Source organism: Onychostoma macrolepis, chromosome 10 (genome assembly GCF_012432095.1).
Source record: "Onychostoma macrolepis isolate SWU-2019 chromosome 10, ASM1243209v1, whole genome shotgun sequence".
Classification (NCBI taxonomy): Eukaryota; Metazoa; Chordata; class Actinopteri; order Cypriniformes; family Cyprinidae; genus Onychostoma; species Onychostoma macrolepis.
Window position 1 is genome coordinate 11,992,026 of NC_081164.1, and position 20,520 is coordinate 12,012,545.

General features: G+C 33.5%; 1 protein-coding gene across 12 annotated transcripts in view; it reads left to right on the top strand.

The window, feature by feature from the left end:
- grik1a (glutamate receptor, ionotropic, kainate 1a) overlaps positions 1-20,520 on the top strand; it is a 56,797-nt gene that overhangs the window by 33,226 nt on the left and 3,051 nt on the right. For 4 of the 12 annotated variants that reach the window (XM_058789522.1, XM_058789523.1, XM_058789517.1 and 1 more), the window contains 9 exons: positions 812-919; positions 1,162-1,206; positions 3,500-3,607; positions 4,273-4,476; positions 5,745-5,968; positions 8,159-8,277; positions 12,943-13,160; positions 15,419-15,644; positions 16,822-17,072. In XM_058789522.1, coding sequence (XP_058645505.1) covers positions 812-919; positions 1,162-1,206; positions 3,500-3,607; positions 4,273-4,476; positions 5,745-5,968; positions 8,159-8,277; positions 12,943-13,160; positions 15,419-15,644; positions 16,822-17,072 — 1,503 coding nt within the window. Of the gene's footprint in view, positions 1-811; positions 920-1,078; positions 1,207-1,336; positions 2,667-3,499; positions 3,608-4,272; positions 4,477-5,744; positions 5,969-8,158; positions 8,278-12,942; positions 13,161-15,418; positions 15,645-16,821; positions 17,073-18,290; positions 19,332-20,520 lie in introns of those variants that run through there. The other 8 variants (XM_058789518.1, XM_058789521.1, XM_058789519.1 and 5 more) reach the window with 8 other exon arrangements.

Below are 20,520 nucleotides of genomic sequence, written 5' to 3' on the forward strand. Positions count from 1 at the left end.
GTGGGCACGAGAGAGAAAAAATTTAAAATAAAAACCTTATGGCCCCCAAATGTATGATTTTATGTATTATAAATAAAATTGTGACCATAATAGTAAGAATTACAAATGGAAAACACTGTTTACTTGAATTAAAGGAATAGTTCACACAAAAATTTTAATTTTGTCATCATTTACTCACTCTCATGTCATTCCAAACCTGTATAAGTTTCTTATGCTGAACACAAAACAAGATATTTTGAAGAATTTTGAAAAATCAAACAGTTGTTAGTCCCCATTAACTTCTATAGTTGGGGGAAAAAAATACAATGGAAGTCAATGGGGACCATCAACTGTTTGAATTCCAACATTCATCAAAATATCTTCTTTTATCTTTAACATAAGAAAGAAACTCGTAAAGGTTTGGAACGACATGAGAGTGAGTAAATGATGACTGAATTTTCATTTCATTTTTGGGTGAACTATTACTGATGTTAGTGCTGCTTTTTCCCCACTGTATTTTATGTCATAAAAGAAAAATGTGGTAAAACTTGAGATATAATACAATAATTCAGTTTTATGTATCATTGGGCAAACCTAAAGCACATGATCCAACTGTTCATGTTTAGATTCTATTTATCTTCACAATAGTCCATTCTACTAAAATTGAACTGACCAGCAAAATGTTTAGTTGAAACTGTTGTGGGGTTTTTTGTGTTAACAGACAAACATGCCCTGAGGCTGCATAATATTCCATTACTGCTATGATTGAAAGACACAACAGTAAATCCGATGTTGTGCATCATTCTCAACGTATACTGTTTTTGTGCCTCAGGCCCAATGGGATGGTTTGACAGGACGGATAGTCCTTAACAAGACTGATGGTCTGCGGAAAGAGTTCAACTTAGACCTCATCAGCCTCAAGGAGGATGGCACAGCGAAGGTGAGTCAGATTAGCTGGACGCCGATGAGAGACGTTTAATGATATGATTTCTGTAGCAGCAGAAATGACTGGAAACCTTAAATCGAGTGTCTTTATGTATTTCAAAATGGATTAAATGAATTCCCTGTGAGTGGACTCTTAAATATGTTTTTCTCAAAGCAGACCTATTAATTATCCAGATCATTTGTATTGACCTTGTTGCTCCCATGCTGACTACACAACTCTTCAATTCTTCCTAAAAGCGAGCGGCTGATGCTGCATCACGACCTACTAAATTATGGACAAAGGTTTGTTCCAGTCTTGGTTTCATTCCCTGAGTTCTTGATTAAGACCTGTGGAGAGCTTGGATTTCCTCCCCTGTGTGAAATTCACTTCAGTAAACCCAGTGCCCTTTCATCGGCTTCCCTCTCCCTGCAGAAATCCCTTCACTTCCTTATGGAAAGAGATTGCTGCCAGTCACTTCTGCCAGAATGTCTCGCCGAGATTCATAATGTGTGCCAGTTATAGTTATGAGAGTTAAATCACCATACTCGATATCCAGCACTGTAAAATGGGCACTTATTTCTGCAATGCTTTGCGCCTCAGTAAGTAACACATCTCCATACAAGCCAGCTCAGGCGTGCAGAAAAAACGTTTATTAATCCACGGACAGATATTTAGAGAGCAGCTCTAATCTACTTTTAAAATTCATTTGAATAAGTCGCTCATTTCAGACTCATATGAGCTGTGTGACAAGTGCCATACATAAACATACACTAGATTAGGCTTGTGTTAACAAAGGGTTTATTAAACAGAGAAAAGCAAGTTTGGTTTAATTCCTTTACTGTTGACATCCTGTTTTAAAGGGATCCTATCATACTTTTATTTTATTTTAAGATTCTGTATAATGTTAGTCAAATTGGCTTGTCATAAACTGTCATAAATTAGCTTTTCAAACCACTTTCTATCCGTTGAGATCCATAGAATTGAAAAGGCTGCTTTTATTGAATGTCATTTATTCATTTGCAAACAGGTTTTTACAAGTATTTTTTTTACAAGTGGAAACTTATTTCCTTTATGGAATAAAAAAATTAAAGGTAATTGCAACCTTATATATGGTCACTTTTGCCTCAATAAATTCCTTTTAGTTAGTAAAGTAGTTGTTAATTTTAGGTATTGGGTAGGATTAGGAATGTAGAATATGGTCATGCAGAATATGTGCTTTATAAGTACTAATAAAAAGCCAATATGTTAATAATAGGCATGCTAATAAGCAACTAGTTAATAGTGAGAATTGGTCTCTATACTGAAGTGTTACCTTATATATTAATGCATGTTTATATCTCACAATTCAGACTTGTGGAAAAGTCAGAATTGCAAGATATAATCTCACACTTGTGAGAAAAATGTCAAAATTGTCAGATATAAACTCACAATAGTGAGAAAAGTCTGAATTGTGAGAGAAAAAGTCGCAATTAACTTTTTGATAATTTATTTCATGATTAAGCTTCTATAGATTTCTGAAACTCTTCTCATAAAATAAAGAATAATTTAATTCCTCTGCAAATAAGATTGATGGTATATCAGGTAATATTTTCTTTTGTGATATATTTTTTCAAGATATCAAGCTTGTCAAACAACATATGAAGAGTTTATTTGCAAAAACAGATAACTCAAAAATCATGTTTTTTATTATGTTATGTTTTTATTGCATTAGTTAGCTGTTTCTTTTAGTTCTTTTTTAACCTAGTCAAAATAACCCAACTGCAGTTTGATTGAGAATAATTGGAATGCACAATGAAAAAACATGATTTCTGAGTTATCTGTTTTTGCAAATGAACTCTTCATATCCTGATGACATTGTTTCATTTTTATAGAAGCTGTTGTGCCTCAAAAGTTGAAACTTTTCTTCATATCTTTCAACATTTTCCATCAGTCTTCTTATGCTTTTGTGTTCATATATTTAATTATTTAAAGCCCATTATTATGATGGCATCCTCCATAATTTGAATAACGGTGGAGATAACAGAAAAGCTTCATCGGTTGCAGAAATGTTGGAAAGAACTTTTGCTGCTTCATTAAGCAGCCATTACTCCAGTCTTCAGTTTCACATGATCCTTCATTTGACTGGAATTATACATATTTGGCTTGCAAGTAGATTACTCAAATTTCACACTTTTATTTCTAGAGAACTATTCCATTTCTTATCATCTTTTTAGACTTCCATCTTTATATGCTATTAGTGGACAAATGTGTAACTCTTTAAAAATTGTGATGTTTTGTTCAGGTAAAAAGCAAGAGTAAATTTTTTTTCCCTGTGTGACTTAATAATGAATGCATCAAAATCATTCATAATTTGTTGACCATGCATTAAATAGGGTAGCTGAGTGCTTAAATGGGTTTTATTGGGCAGTAAAGTAGTGTTTTACAATCAAATGGATTAGACCTAGAATTTTCTTTCATTTAGTTTTTTCCTTTCCCTTTCCTTTCTTGACCTATTTTATGAGTCTTCACTGATAAAGTCTGTCCCTCTTTTATTGTCATCTCAGAAACAGAGACTCATGTTCTTCATGCCTTGTCATTTTTATACTGTATTGTTAGATTGGAGTGTGGAACTCTTACACCGGCCTCAAACTGACTGAGATAAAAGACAACAAAAACATCACAGACTCTATGGCTAACAGGACGCTTATCGTCACCACAATCCTGGTAAATGTATAACTTACAATTTCACTCCCTCATTTATGTAAACCAGCTTTTTCAGTAGTTCAGATTTGTCTTCACCCTATGAATAGTTTCGCTGGTGCACAAATGTAGTTTTTAGCAACATAATTGTATATGCATGAGAAAAAATAGAATTATATATTCGTGCTGTCAAACGATTAATCGCGATTATTCACATCCAAAAAAAATTTTTGTTTGCATAATATATGTGTGTGTACTGTGTATATTTATTATAAATACACACACATACAGTATATATTTTGAAAGTATTTACATGTTTACATGTGTATATATTTATATTAATATAAATATATTTAATATATAAACATAACATATTTTTCTTAAATGTATACATGCATGTGTTTGTATTTATATATACATAATAAATAAACACAGTATACACACATATATTATGTAAACAAAAACTTTTATTTTGGATGCGATTAATCGCGATTAATCAGCACTATTGTGTATACAATTTTTAGTAAATGTGAGTGGTTTGTACAAAAAAAACTACTTTTTACTTTTATTGATTTTATTGGTTTTTGACTCTCATCCGGCCAGCTAACTTTGCCTTTGTGGCATATTTAAATCAAATATAATACATTTTACCAACTGCATCATTGCATGTGAATTTACCTTGTGAACAGGAGAACCCTTACGTTATGTATAAGAAGTCTGACAAGGTGCTATATGGGAACGATCGCTTTGAGGGCTACTGTCTAGACCTGCTAAAAGAGCTGTCCAACATCCTGGGATTCACTTATGAAGTCAAGCTGGTTTCTGATGGGAAATATGGAGCTCAGAATGACAAGGGCGAATGGAACGGCATGGTGCGGGAATTAATTGATCATGTGAGTGATCTCCCATGATGCTTTACAAAGATGTTCAAGGTCTTTCGATCATACCATCCAAATGCAGTCTTTGTAGATGACCTTCTGCCTTTCCATAACATTTCAGTTTAGATCTCACTATTTAAAGTCTACAACCAGACTGTTAAAGGTACAGTTCACCCAAAAATGATAATTCTGTTGTTAATTACTCACCCTCATGTCGTTCCAAACCCGTAAGACCTTCGTTCATCTTCCAAACACAAATTAAGATATATTTGATGAAATCTGAGAGCTTTCTGATCCTCCATAGACAGCAATGCAAGTACCATGTTCAAGGCCCAGAAAGGTAGTAAGGACATCGTTAAAATAACCCATGTGACATCAGTGGTACTATTGTGAATGCGTCGAAGACTGACATGAAGAGAAGAAATTGTTGAATAAAGTAATTATTTTTGTTTTCTTTGTGCACAAAAAGTATTCTTGAACCTCCATAAAATTACGCTTGAACCACTGACGTCACATGGACTATTTTAATGATGCCCTTACTATATTTTTGCCTCGAACATGGTAGTTGCGTTGCTGTCTATAGAGGATCAGAAAGCTCTCAGATTTCATCAAAAATATCTTAAATAGTTTTCTGAAGATGAACAAAGGTCTTACAGGTTTGGAACGACATAAGGGTGAGAGAATTTTTTATTTGGGTGAACTATCCATTTAATACTCTGATTAACCAAGAAATTTCAGTTTCTAATGGATGTTTTTGTAACTTGGCTTTTCACAGGCAATTTAGAAAAGCAAAGAATTATGTTTTGTTTCATATTTTGTTTAATTTGCTTGATTATGTTTATTTACCAAAAGTTTAAGTAGTCTAAAGCTTTGGTAGGTAGACTACATTCGTGTAAAATTGATTAGATATTTTTCAGTATAAAACAGCATTTGTGCTTTCATCTGGCTGTAAAAAGTCTGTTTTACATTGATTATGAATACCCTTGTACTTCTACATAGATTTATTTTTTAAGTACCTTTGTCAACCCCCAGTGTCTTTGCAGTATTTATCAGCATAGTAGGAATACAAATCTATAAAAGAGTCTTTTTGCACATCTTTTGTTTAAATGAGCTTCATAAAACAAGAAGCTTCAAACAGATTGGGGGATCCATTTCCACAGGCATCACTTGTTTGTATCTCAGTGATTGAACTCCAATATTATCTGCATCTATCTGCATTTTCTTCCCAGCAGTCAAAATGAGTTCCTGTCGTCATGTAAACCTCTTTTTGTCCCCATAACCAGATAGCTGACCTGGCTGTGGCTCCACTGACCATCACTTATGTCAGAGAGAAAGTTATTGACTTCTCCAAACCCTTCATGACCCTGGGCATCAGCATACTGTACCGCAAACCAAACGGCACCAATCCAGGTGTGTTCTCCTTCCTCAACCCCCTCACCCCGGATATCTGGATGTACGTGCTGCTGGCCTGTCTTGGAGTGAGCTGTGTGCTCTTTGTGATAGCCAGGTATGGATGAACGTCTTAGTTTAACATCTGCTTCTTGGAAATATAGCAAAGCATATGTGCAAATTGGGTTTCAGATCTAGGAACACTGACCCAATTGTTAAAAAAATGTCTTCAGATGTTTTATAGTTTGACATCACATGTGAAGACACATTATCAGGCTGTCATTTGAAGAATATTGCTGTTATCTGCAGCTTAAGGGAACATCGTACATCTCTCTTTGAAGCTGTCAAGAAGTTTTTGTGCCCTCTGATTTAAATTTTAAAGCTGTTTTGCAGAATGTGCTGATAGATATCACGTTTCTTTGTGGGAGTGCATTTAAAGCAGTGTATTTCAAATATTATATCACTGCGCTTATGAGATGCCAGAATCAAAATGCTGATTTGATCTTGAAACAGATCAATAAGTAATAAGCACGGTGCCCAGACTTTATTATATTGCTATCGGAATATAGATTAATGATGTAAAAATTTCAGTCATGGTTGTCAGATGCACTTTTTCCTCAATAAATACATAATGCGCTTTCTCAGTTAGCAATGTTTTGTATTTTGTATGAGAGAGTACAAGGTTGTGTCTGTATTATTGAAGCCCAGTTCATAAGCATTGGGCAGATGTCCACATCTACCTAAAGAGAATATCAAGCGTGCCATGCTACCTCATCAGAGCCAGATGATTGGTTGCTTCAATTAAAATGCAAATGGTCAATGAAAATGCTGTCCAATCAGACTCTTTTAATGGACATCTGGTGGGGTCTCAGTGTTAGTGTGGGTTCATTTTCACTGAATGACCCATTTGTTCATAGATACAGTCTGCTGGGGGGCTTTTAAACTGTGATCTTGAAATTTGGCAGCTTTGATAGTAGCAGTTTATAGAGTGAGCTTCTACACACCGTGAGGCATGACAAATGAGTCTTGTGACACGTTCTGATCAGGCATCGATTCACCAAGAGGGTTTTATAAATGACCCAATTATTGAGTGGTAGAGTGGAGAATGTGTCTTTCAGATGTTCTTGTGTAACTGTAATCATTTTCAAAATGAAATTTCCGCCAGTTGTTTCCCTTTTTGGCTTCCAGCACTGTATAAAAAAAAAAAAAAAAAAAAAAAGGAACAGAGCAACAGTGCTCAAGGCAGACAAATGCAATGAATAAACATTACAACGATTTGTGTTCAAAAAGTTTTTGTTATTATTTATTTATTTATCTTGTTTATTAATATAAAATATTTATATTTATTATTCTTTTAGAATTAGTCACAGTAAATTTACATATTGAATTGGCATCCCTATAAATAATTTTTTGTGAATTTTTACAGGAATATAAACAGTTAATTGACATTATATTGGTTATCTAGATGCAGACAAGAGCAATGAAGAAACATTACAAAAAGTTGTGTACTAAAAGTTATTCAAGATTGATATGCTAATTTACGAAATTATGTATGTATGTATGCATGTACATATATTATGTATGTATGTGTGTGTGTGTGTATATATATATATATATACATAATATATTTTATATAATTTTAATCATAAGTTTATATATTAAATAAGCCCTATTAATATTTTTTTACAGGTAATTAAAGAAACACTGAAAAAAAGGAAAATGATCTGGTAATTTTCTGCCAGGACATTATCTATTCATTTTATGGACATTTCCGTTAACCCTAAAACACAATGCAATTAAGTTCAAAATTCTAAATACATGCAAAAAAACAGTTTTTTACAGTGAATAATTAAACAAAAAGTTGTATAACTATTTCAGGTTTGTATGGCTATTTTTATTTTAATAATTAATTTCATCAGTTTAATTAAATCAGTCACACTACAGTGGCATTATAAATTGACAGTCCTTTTTTACATGAATAAAAATCGTTAATTAACATTTAAATCGGTTAATGTAAAAGCACATTACAATTTAACTTAAGATTCCTTTTCCAGCTCTCTCTTTGTTTGGTAACCGGAGAGATTGAAACACTGGAACATTTTTCCCATAAAACAAGATGTTTATTAAGCTTTGGTTGGAGCAGTTATTGATAGCCTGTAGCAAGAAGAAAATTTTTAGCTGTTCTGCGAAAGCAGTTTAGAAATGGCCAAACATGCAGCCTCTCAAGCGCAGTATTAATACTCAGTCTTCTGTGTTGTCTGCATTTTTTTTTTCCCTGTGTAAAGCTGTTTTCTTTGACTCTTGGCAGGTTTACACCATATGAATGGTATAACCCTCACCCCTGCAACCCGTCTTCTGAAGTGGTTGAGAACAACTTCACACTGTTGAATAGTTTATGGTTTGGTGTCGCGGCTCTAATGCGTCAAGGTATGTCACATAAAACACTTCAAGACTGCTGCATTGTTATAGCTGACAAAAAAACATTGAACCAAGTGGCATTTATTTAGATCAAGAAAAACGGCACAAGCACTGTGGCTGATCTGCTACATCTGTGTGAGGTGCACTTGAGGGACTTTATACATTCACTAAAAAATCACCTTGAGACCAGCTGGTTGAAATGAATAGACACAAATTTTCAGAAAAGAAAGTTGTTAAGTGTTTTTTTTTTTTTTAGGGAGATTTGAGATTTGTTATGCAATGACATTGATACAGTACGGAATTGTAGTGATATAAAGCTGACAACACAACTCTGGCACGGTTATAAGTCACATCCAGTTATAAAATTGATTTTTGTTCTGGCTTGCAAGCTTTTAGTTGGGTTTCCTCTGGTGTAATGGATCTGATGCTAGTGAGCAGAGGTTTGTAGGTTCCGCTACAGAAGGTATGAAAGAAAATGGATGACCTGCCAGGTGTGCAGAAAAGTGTGAAACGCCAAGAGCAGCTTTAATGAGCACGGGAGAACCAGACAAATCATTATGCAGCATAGTCTGACCTCATGTTACAAAGAGTTTTCTTCTGAAGTATTAGATAAATCTTATTTACATCAGAACAACCGCTCAGCCATGAAGAAGGACCGCTAACAGGAATTTTGCAGAAAAGTGGTGGAGTGCAGTTGTGGGCATTTCGTGTCACTGGTGGATGTTAAGGTATTTCATTATACTTAAAGCAGGTCATAGCATGAAATATCCAAATTTGCATTTGTTTGTGAAACATAGGAAGTTTAAATCTGTAAAAGTCAAGTATATTTTCAAGTATAAAAATCAATTTATACTGTGAGAGAAAAATATTAAATATGACATGAAAGGAATCTATTTTGCAAGAAATTATTTAATTTTAATTTACTTTATGAATCCAGCATATTTAAGATTATATCTGAAAACACATTTTACACTTGATTTTAGAAAGAAGCAGAAAAAAGTAACGTTATCAAACAAAATAATGTTAAACTTGTTTCTATTAATAATATAAGATGAATATCTAAAAAATTCAGCATGAAAATAACTAGCACTGATGTAGAAGAAGGTGTTCGAGAGTCTTAAAGGTACAGCGGCAAATAACAGGTTAATCCTAATTCAATTCTAAAGGTCAGAAAGAGTGAAAAATGGCCATGTAAAACTAGATTAGATTTGTTGGTACAAGAAACCTTGGCTAACATTATCATAAAAAGTGATAAAATATATTTATGACATAGACCCCTAAATAGGATCAACAAGCTTTTTGAAACCCACACACATTCATAGCATAAATCATAATTGGGCTGATTAGTTAAGTATTCATCTTTTGTGCATGTGTGTGTGTGTGTGTGTGTGTATTACCTACCACAGCTAAACCTCCTACATGAGGTTACTGAAATAACCTTGTCAACTTTTTGAAACATCTCATCAATTAAAGCATGCGAGGTTGTACCAATTAGCCAACAGCAGAAAAGCAGTGAGAACATATGATAAATAGTTGCTGTTTGTTTTTGTCATAAAGCTGACAGAGCAATATTTAAGAGGATTATTCAAAGTTTAGCCTCTGCTGTTCTGTTTGGGGTTTTGTCAACTGTCCGGATGATTTTCCTCTTTTTTTTTTTGCTTCAATAAATAGAGTGATCTCGTCTTACACTGTGATACAATCAGGACTATGATTAACAGTTGTGTTCTCCCCGTGCCATTTAAGAGTAAGACATAGGTCAGTAGTTAGCATTTAGCTATGCTAATTATCGGAGAGTAGCAACACAGACAGCATTTTCAAAGGAACAAACACACCTCATGGTGTCTGTCAGTGAGCTCTTGCTCCCCAGGTGGCTAATGTAAAAATGTTTAGTATCTTTCAAAGGGATTTATTAGCATAAGCATTACTGAAATGTCAAGATCACGGATTAGACATGCTAGTCTTGTAGCCTGGTTATAGCTGGTTTTCAAAGTGGTTTTGACCACTTCTTTAGCTGGTCAGGCTGGGAGACCAGCTACTCCCAGATTAAACTAGCTAAAACCAGCCTACTTTTTTTCAGTAGGTTAACTAGATTGAAGTGATCTCCAATCATGTCAAGCTGGTTGTTAGCTATTTTAGCTAACCAGACTAGCCAACTAGCCCAAAACCAATCTAAAACTATCAAAACAGACCATCCTAGCCATCTTAAACACAGTTTTTCCTTTTACCTTTCAGCAGGATTCATATTTAGCGTTGACTTTTTAGTTACGCTAATGCTAACAGAGCACTTTGAAAAATAGTAAACACTTTTACATTAGCCTTTTTCTCCTCTTATCTTTGAAGAAATATGTAACATAATACATAATCATTATCCATTATTTTTCACATGAATGATTACTTTAAAGGAAAACAGTATATATAGCGTTTTGATGAGGTGTTTTTTTGTTTTTTGCTGACTGCTTTGGTTGGTAATCACTGCTATTAGATGTATCACTTAGATCAAAGCTAATAATTTAGCTGGCAATCAAACTGAATTTTAAAATTGTGCTCCACATGACACCGAAAGCATACAAATGCACATACAGTGTACACACACACACACACACACACACACACACACTGAATTTGTGCTGTCGTTTCAACTTCCAACCACCTCACCTGGGTATCTGTGCATGAAAGACAATCACTGCAGCTTCAGTATAATATATCAGACTTAAACTCAGTGGTCTGTCTTTCTAACTACAAAATTGCCGCATATTAATCAGTTAATAGGACATTCTCCTCCCATGTATCTTAATAAAACACCTAATCAGAATGGTGCTCAAAAAAGGATTCTTTATTTTTCATGGCTTTTTGCAAAGATGAAGTACAGTTCCCATGACAGTTTCATTTTCTAGTGATCTATCAATGCCTCAAGTCAACCAGCCATAGTAAAAAGCCCCAGTTAGAATAACACACATTAGATTTATCATTAATCTGAAGGTTAAAATATAGTATGAGTGTGATGAGACCAAAAGTATGAGCCCTTGATAAAAAAAAATAAATAAACCTGTTTAGTCTGTCACAGCGAGGTTCACGCTGCTGGTGTCCTGGGTGACTCTCAGCCTTTTGTGTGGGATTGTTTGGGAATGTGTGTGTGTGTGTGTGTGTGTGTGTGTGTGTGTGTATGCGTTTGTGTGTCAGGTTTGTTTTCTTAGAGGAGGAAGTGCTTCTAAAAAATGAGAAGAGAAATTGTTCTACAGTAAAAACAAAAGTAAAACAAAACAGATATTGTGAAATAGTTGATGAAAGTGTGCAAACCGCTGTATAAGGTATGAGGAACATCAGCAAGTAAAGGTTCAGAGGAAGGCAGCATCTCTGTTCCTAAATTGTTTCTTTTTCTGTTCTCATTCTGGAAAAGAATCATGGAAAAGGTAATGTCTGATATCCAATCTGACCATTTGAAACCTGATTTTAATGGAATTGCAAAGTTCATGTAAATGTTGATTGGATCAGGGGCTGAATTCATGACAAATGAATGAAAAACAAGGAAAGTTCTTAAGACCTGAGTTTAGCTTTTTTAATGCACAGTGTCAAGTTAAAATAGTATCTTATCATCTTATTATTATCTTTCAGTATATTAGTATCTTTTAGCATATTACCATCTTAATGATATTTTCTCAGGATGTAGCAGTCTGTTGCATTTATTTGCACTCTTTTTAGAGTTAAATGCACCTTGACGTTCAAGTAGATATTTGCAAAGATTGTTATGATATAATGTTTTGTCTTAACATTATTAAGAAACCAAAGATTCTTGAGAAGTATGCATTTTTAAAAGGGATAGTTCACCCAAAAATGAAAATTCTGTCAGTAATTACTCACCCTAATGTCATTCCAAACCCATAAGATCTTCATTCATCTTCAGAACACACAGTAAGATATTCTGACACGGAAGAGAAGAAATTTAGTTTAGTTTAGTTTATTTATTTCTATAGCACTATTCAAACAACAAAGAGTTGCACCAAAGTGCTGTACAAAAAGAAAGCCATAATAAAAACAAAAAATCACATCATAAAACAACAACACAAAACCATGTGCCTAATGTGGGAGCAGATCTAATGTGGAGTGGTAGGTTGTTCCATAACTTAGGGGTTCCATAACTTAACTTATAATTGTTGAATAAAGTGGTTATTTTGGTTTCTTTGCACACAAAAAGTATTCTCGTAGTTTCATAAAATTAAGGTTGAACTGAATTTTCGTTTTTGGGTGAACTAACCCTTTAAAGTAAGACAATGTGAAGAAATAGTAGTTAAGAAGAATTTTATTCTTAATAAGATTAATCAGATTTCATGTTTTTTCTTCTTTACACTCCCAAAAACAGTTAAATGCACCAAAACATCAGCCATCTGTCTGAACAAAGAAATTTAAGTGGATGTAAAAATCCATTCCTAGCAGAAGAACTACAGTACAGATGTCAAATGTGTTAATCTCATTTAAACTGTGTATTTAATCGAAAACCTAACAAATATTTTTTGTTAAATGTCATTTGCCTGTAAAGCTGTTTTTTGTTAAATGTCATTTGGTTTTGTATTTTGTTATCTATTGCAATGACATTCAAGCATTTTTCAGCATGGCTTAAGAGTCCAAATACTTGGGGCCACTGTCTGTGTTTTGCTAAGCGCTTGTATGTTATTTCAGGATCTGAGCTGATGCCCAAGGCTTTGTCCACCAGAATCGTGGGAGGGATTTGGTGGTTCTTCACTTTAATCATCATATCTTCCTACACGGCCAACCTGGCAGCTTTCCTCACAGTGGAGAGAATGGACTCCCCAATCGATTCAGCTGACGATTTAGCCAAGCAGACTAGAATTGAATATGGAGCAGTGAGAGATGGCTCCACAATGACTTTCTTTAAGGTAACACCTTACATGCAGGATTGATGCACCCCAGCACACTGTTCATATGCAAGCTATTGAAATACAGAAGAAACAGTCAGCCACAGTCCAAACACTCAGCAAATTATCAATTTTACAAGAGGCTGTCTGCACAGAAGGAGCTGGAGCTTTTAGGAGTAAGAATTTCTGCTAGGAAGCAAAATAGGAAGATCAATCTTGTGCATCTGTCTCATGATAAGATACAAACTAATAAAATGGATGCAGAGTCACACACAGATGAGTTTTGAGTTGTTAACCAAAAAACATCACATCCAATAAATGTCCCCTCATACTAAAAGGGGAATTCAAAGAATAAATTATGATCAATAATTGTGCTGTTTATTTTGCACATGCTGTCTGTGATGTTTTAGTGGCAGACTCACTAAAGAAGTTATATCAGGTAGCAATGCAAACACAGATCAAAATTTGTGCTAAACACAATTTGCTGATAATTGTTTGCAGTCTCACGATAACGATAATAAAATTGTATAGTATTTTGTCCTAAAATGTGTAAAAATTGTGTATGTATTAGCACTTCTGTTCAGAAGGCTGTATTTATTTGAACAAATACTGTGAAAACGATTCCATTTTAATACATTTTAAAATGTATTATAATCCTGTGAGTTTAGCTGAATTTTCACATGATCCTTCAGAAATCATTCTAATATGCTGATTTGCTGCTCAAAAAACATTTATTATTATCAATGTTGGACACCGTTATGCTGCTTAATATTTTTGTGGGAACTGTGATTAATTTTTTCAGGATTCTATGATGAACAAAGCAAAAAAAATATATATATATCTGAGAGATAAATCTTTTGTAACATTAAATGTCTTTACTGTCACTTTGATCAATTTAATGCATCCTTTCTGAATAAAAGTATTAATAAAAAATAAATAAATAAATAAATAAAAAAGCACCCAAACCCAAACTTTTTATATAAATATATATAAATAAATAAATATATATCTATTTTTATATTTATTTTTATTTATTTATTAATTTAAATGATTAATGTTTTTACAAATAATTTTACGTAAGTGATAGATGACAGCAGATGTAATCTAAAAATAAAAACAGGGAAATGAGCTTGTACAGTTGAATATAATATATTAAATGAAATATAATCATAAAATATCCAGGATGAATATTGAATGCAGGTTTTTGCACTTAAATTAGTGCAATTAATCGTGATTAAACGCATCTAAAATAAAAGTTTTTGTTTGCATAATATATGTGTGTTCTGTGTATATTTATTTTGCATATATAAATACACACACATACAGTATATATTTTGGAAAAATTTACATGTATTTACAAGTCTATATTTATATTCATAGAATTTATATTATAAATAAATATATTTAATATATAAACAACATATTTTTCTGAAATATATAAATGCAGGTGTGTGTATTTATATATACATAATAAATATACACAGTACACATACATATATTATGTAAACAAAAACTTTTATTTTGGATGCGCTTAATCATTTGACAGCACTAACTTAAATATTATTTGCAATAATATAACTGATAAATTAATCTTTCAGTCATGTGAAATTCATTTATTCAGAGGTGACAAAGGTCTGATTCTTTTCATTTTCTAGGAAGCCATCACAGAGTCCTTGCTAATACCTCAAGCGTACACGTTCACAAATCCGCCTGAAATCCTCCTGAACTCTATTTACCTCCACCAATCCGGCCATCTAAAATTCCAGTAATTCCAATAATCCAGTGATCTATCTTATGAGTGTGAGCCACACATATGCACCATTCATCATTTAGAGAGAGAGAGAGACAAACAAACAAGTGACATAGATAAAGCATAGAAGTGTGTACAGAGGCCGGGGTGAGCTTTATCCACCGAGATTGTAGGCTATGATTACATCCTCGTATATCTAGAAAAATACAGGCCTGTGGAGGACCGAAACAAATCGAATCAGCTGTGAGAGATTTAGCGCACAGCTGTCCCATTTCCCCATGCTGCCCGCTGACACACTCAGACACAAAATTTTACAACTTGTCCCCTTTTGACTCAGCCTAATGAGAGATCAGGGGGAACTTATCAGACTTGAAAAGCCTATACTAGTAGCTGATGAAAGAACGAGATCCGAACACAAGAACTTGAAAGAATGAAAAGAAATATCGATCCAGGCAGCTTGACTCATGCTTTTAATGCTGTGCTTTTTGAAGACAGAATCAGCTCTTTGGAACTCTTTATTTGCTTGTAGAAATCAAAAATCTCAACATACGAGAAGATGTGGGCATTCATGAGCAGCAGGAAAAACACAGCTCTGGTGAAGAACAACAAGGAAGGGATTACCAGAGTCCTGACCACCGACTATGCCCTCCTCATGGAGTCCACCAGCATAGAGTACATCACCCAGAGAAACTGCAACCTCACCCAGGTTGGAGGCCTAATCGACTCTAAGGGCTATGGAGTTGGCACACCAATAGGTAATGGTGCCCAACATATTTCCTGACAAGCTGTTGAGCCCCCTATACCCTTACTAGTCTTAGGCAAGAGACGTGACGTCTTTTTCAATATGTGCTTTTGGGAATTTATTATGAAATAATAACTGCTGATTTCCTATTGAGTTTGATTGGCCTTGCTTTTGTTTTGTCCTGCTCATTTGCTGCATTCCATCCACAGTCAGATGTGGGATATCTCAGAAATTTGTATTTCCAACTTCCGACTTAATTTTCTGAATTTCATTAAGGAGCATAATTTTTAAAGGGACAGTTCACCAAAAAATGAACATTCTGTCATTAATTACTCATCCTCATGTCGTTCCAAACCTGTGAGACCTTCATTTATCACCAGAACACAAATGAAGATATTTTTGATGAAATCTGAGAGCTCTCTGATCTTCCATAGACAACTACCACGCTTAAGGCCCAGAAAGGTAGTAAGGGCATTGAAAAAATAGTCCATGTGGCATCAGTGGTTCAACCTTATTTTTACGAAGCTTTAAGTTTTCTCTTCCCTGTCAGTCTTTGATGTGTGTTTACGATAGTAAAATATAATTAGCTATATCAGCGTGCAGAATTCATCTATTTTTGTTTGACTATTTGCTATCCTTAATTCCGATGTACTTGTATGCATCGATGTAATTTAAAAGTATTCATAAAATATTTATAAAATATATATTTAAAAAATGTATATATTTCTATATAAAATATAACTAATTTGGATATTTGATTGAAATTTATTTGCTTTAAAATAGAGATGCACCAATAATGATACATATTTGAATGTCATAATATAATAAAAATACTATTTTGTCTATATAAATAAAAAAAATAAAAAAACACTAAAAACTCACAAAAAAAAAAAATCGGTTTAAAAACATGATAATGAACAGTATGAAAACTGAATATTCATTTTGAGATTTGCTAAAGATCACATTTGTAATCACACAGTGTTATTAAGTTCTTTGTGTTTTTGAATTAAATATCCATTATCAACCAATATCCCATAATTTATCATTTAAAAAATAGGGATATATTGTGCATCCCTTTATTGAAGGGATTATTGAAGTTCAACTTCTTCAAAGATGCATTCTGTTGCACTTGTGTAGGACTCTTCTCTAAACACTTTTGTAAACCAGCTAAAAACTATGGTTCTTTGCAGGCTCACCCTACCGGGACAAGGTGACCATCGCCATCCTGCAGCTCCAGGAAGAGGGAAAGCTGCACATGATGAAGGAGAAATGGTGGCGAGGTAACGGATGCCCTGAGGAGGACAACAAAGAGGCCAGTGCCCTGGGTGTGGAGAACATCGGAGGCATCTTTATCGTGCTGGCCGCTGGTCTAGTGCTGTCTGTGTTCGTGGCCATCGGAGAGTTCATCTACAAGTCGCGCAAAAACAGCGATATTGAAGAGGTGAGTGGGAGGCTGCTGGAAAGGCCCCTCAGGGTTTGAGTCTTACAGGAGCTAATTACCTCACCGCTGTCACAGCTGAAATGAGCCATGCAAACACAAATGAGACACTTGCGGAATGTTTTTGCAGCAGCCCACTGGACAGGAACCTGTCGCAAACTTAAAGCACACGCTGTTTATCATGCAGGTGTTCTACTTCTACATTTCTGAAACTATTTTGGTTAGCTTGCTTGTTTTGCATGGCATACATAGCAAAAAAAGATTTGTATTTATTTTTTTATTACTGTAGTACAATTCTTGCAAATTTTAATTACCTGATCTGGATGACAAAGTGCTGCTTTCAGCATAGTTTGGCAATTTAAGCAGTGTGATGTGAAGTGTAAAATTTAATGTGTTGATGCACAACAGTCATTAAATATGTCTGTAATGCGTTTACTGAATTTGACATTTTAATTGTTTTGTTTGATCTATAGATCTAATTCAGATGGGATGTTTAACAAAAGTAAAGTCATTTACACTCTTTGAATAGCAGAATTTCGTTTTTAAAATTCAAAGTATGAAATATAATTTCTTTAATAAGAAGGCCATCAGACACTTGTGGTAAGTTTATAATATAGGTAAAGATTGGAGAAAGTTGCATTGACTTTAGTCGGTTTTATATACAGTATTATACATGAAAATATAAATATAGATTATATAAGAAATGTCTATGTGAAATATATATATATATATATATATATATATATATATATATAAAATGTACTTGAATTTTTATAAAATATATAAATATATTTCCATGTATAATATAAAAAGTTATGTAACTATTTTTAAAGATTAAATTGCATTGACTTGAATATATACTTATAATTATTATATATATATATATATATATATATATATGCACATTCTACTTAAAATACAAATAAAAATAACTGATAAAATTGATCAGAAATTATTATTCAACAGCCCTAGTTAAATTTTCTCAGTTGCCCAATGGTATTTATTTGAGTATCAACAGTTAGTATCGTACCAGAGACAAAGGTTTGGTACTGATTCAACACTAATGCACATTAACTGATATATTTAGCATCATTTGTTTATTTATTTTTGCATGTGAATGCTGCTTATATTATATCATCACTTTGATCATTTGCATGTTACTGATCTTGTCCTGCTTTTTGTCTTTCTGTTCTATTTTTATCATTGATCTGCATGCACAAGGCCTTCTGTTTCTTTTACGGAGTCCAATCCCGGCAGCTGCAAAGAAGCGATTCCATCTCCTCCTCTGGCACGTCCTTATCAACAGATTTAGAGAGCGGGCGGCTCCTCAGGGATGACATATGTTCTTCGTGTTAGCCACACACTCTCATATCTGTAAGGGCTGTGCGTTATTTAAAGAAATATAAACTCCTTTCCCTCCTTTGCCCATCCACTGGTTACTTCCAAACCATCTGCCCAAACCCTTGACCTCAATCCAGCGGCCATGCGGCTCAGAAATTTAGTACGGTTTTCAAGGAGATGAAGAACACTTTCATTTCTCGTTGCACACCCTGTCTGCAGACAGATAAGAAATGGAGTGCTCTCTGAAACTTTTATTTACTGGTAGAAGCTATTCAATTACAGCCATTCGCGGTAAAAAATTTAAGTGCAGACCTTCTAGATTTGATGGCCTAAATTCTGCCTTTCATGTTCTCATTTCTTCCTCAAAAGATCGGCCCGCACAGTGAAGGCAATGATAATTATAATGAGGGTTATGATAATGATCTGTTCTGCTATAGCCCACTGATTCTTGAGTAGAGAGGCAAAACAGACTACAAAACAGAAAAAAGTTTGTCTAAAGGATTTATTTGAGATAAATCTATGACGTTCTAGTGTCCATACAAAATATGTGCTTTTCCTTGCCATTTACTCAAGATTGGTCAAGACTGTCAGATACAAAATAATATGAGGAATATTTTATTATAATCTTTGACAAATCTAGTATTCACTTTAACAAATTAGAATACGGGATGTTTTCGAACTGAATTTCAATGTTCTAAATGCAGTACTGTTTCTAGTTTGATAGTTACTAATAGGACCTGAAAATAAAAGCTGTGAAATTTGAGTTGCCATTTCATGGGCTTTATATTTAAAAAATATATATTTTTAATATATACATTAATATTTTTAAAATAATGTACTAAATGTATTATTATTATTATTATTATCAAATATTTAATATATTGGTTTTATTTATTAATTATTGTTATTATTATAAACTGAAATTGCATATATTTGTATACATATATATACATATATGTATGTCACATAAACGAGATATGTATTAAATATAATTTATATTTAAAAATAATAATCATAAAAATACCAATGCATTAATTATATTTATTTAAATTATGTTTAAAATATTTTATTATTTTAACATATGACTATATAAAAAGCAAAGAACTCTATATGTAATGTATTGATGCATTGCCTATATTAGATGATTGATATAATTATAACATTATCAGTATTATTCAAGATATCAGTATTTAATATTCTTTATATTTAAGAGTAATGATAATAATAATCTTAATCTAAATTATAACATCAATGTATGAATTTAGTGCTGTCAAATCGATTAATCACAAATTGTTTACATATGTGTGTAGTGTTTATATATACACATAAATATACATACACAAACATACATGTATAATATAAATATAATATATAATATGTGTGTGTGTGAATATTTCTTAAATATATACATCTATGTGTTTATATTTTATATATATATATATGCACATTCTACTTAAAATACAAATAAAAATAACTGATAAAATTGATCAGAAATTATTATTCAACAGCCCTAGTTAAATTTTCTCAGTTGCCCAATGGTATTTATTTGAGTATCAACAGTTAGTATCGTACCAGAGACAAAGGTTTGGTACTGATTCAACACTAATGCACATTAACTGATATATTTAGCATCATTTGTTTATTTATTTTTGCATGTGAATGCTGCTTATATTATATCATCACTTTGATCATTTGCATGTTACTGATCTTGTCCTGCTTTTTGTCTTTCTGTTCTATTTTTATCATTGATCTGCATGCACAAGGCCTTCTGTTTCTTTTACGGAGTCCAATCCCGGCAGCTGCAAAGAAGCGATTCCATCTCCTCCTCTGGCACGTCCTTATCAACAGATTTAGAGAGCGGGCGGCTCCTCAGGGATGACATATGTTCTTCGTGTTAGCCACACACTCTCATATCTGTAAGGGCTGTGCGTTATTTAAAGAAATATAAACTCCTTTCCCTCCTTTGCCCATCCACTGGTTACTTCCAAACCATCTGCCCAAACCCTTGACCTCAATCCAGCGGCCATGCGGCTCAGAAATTTAGTACGGTTTTCAAGGAGATGAAGAACACTTTCATTTCTCGTTGCACACCCTGTCTGCAGACAGATAA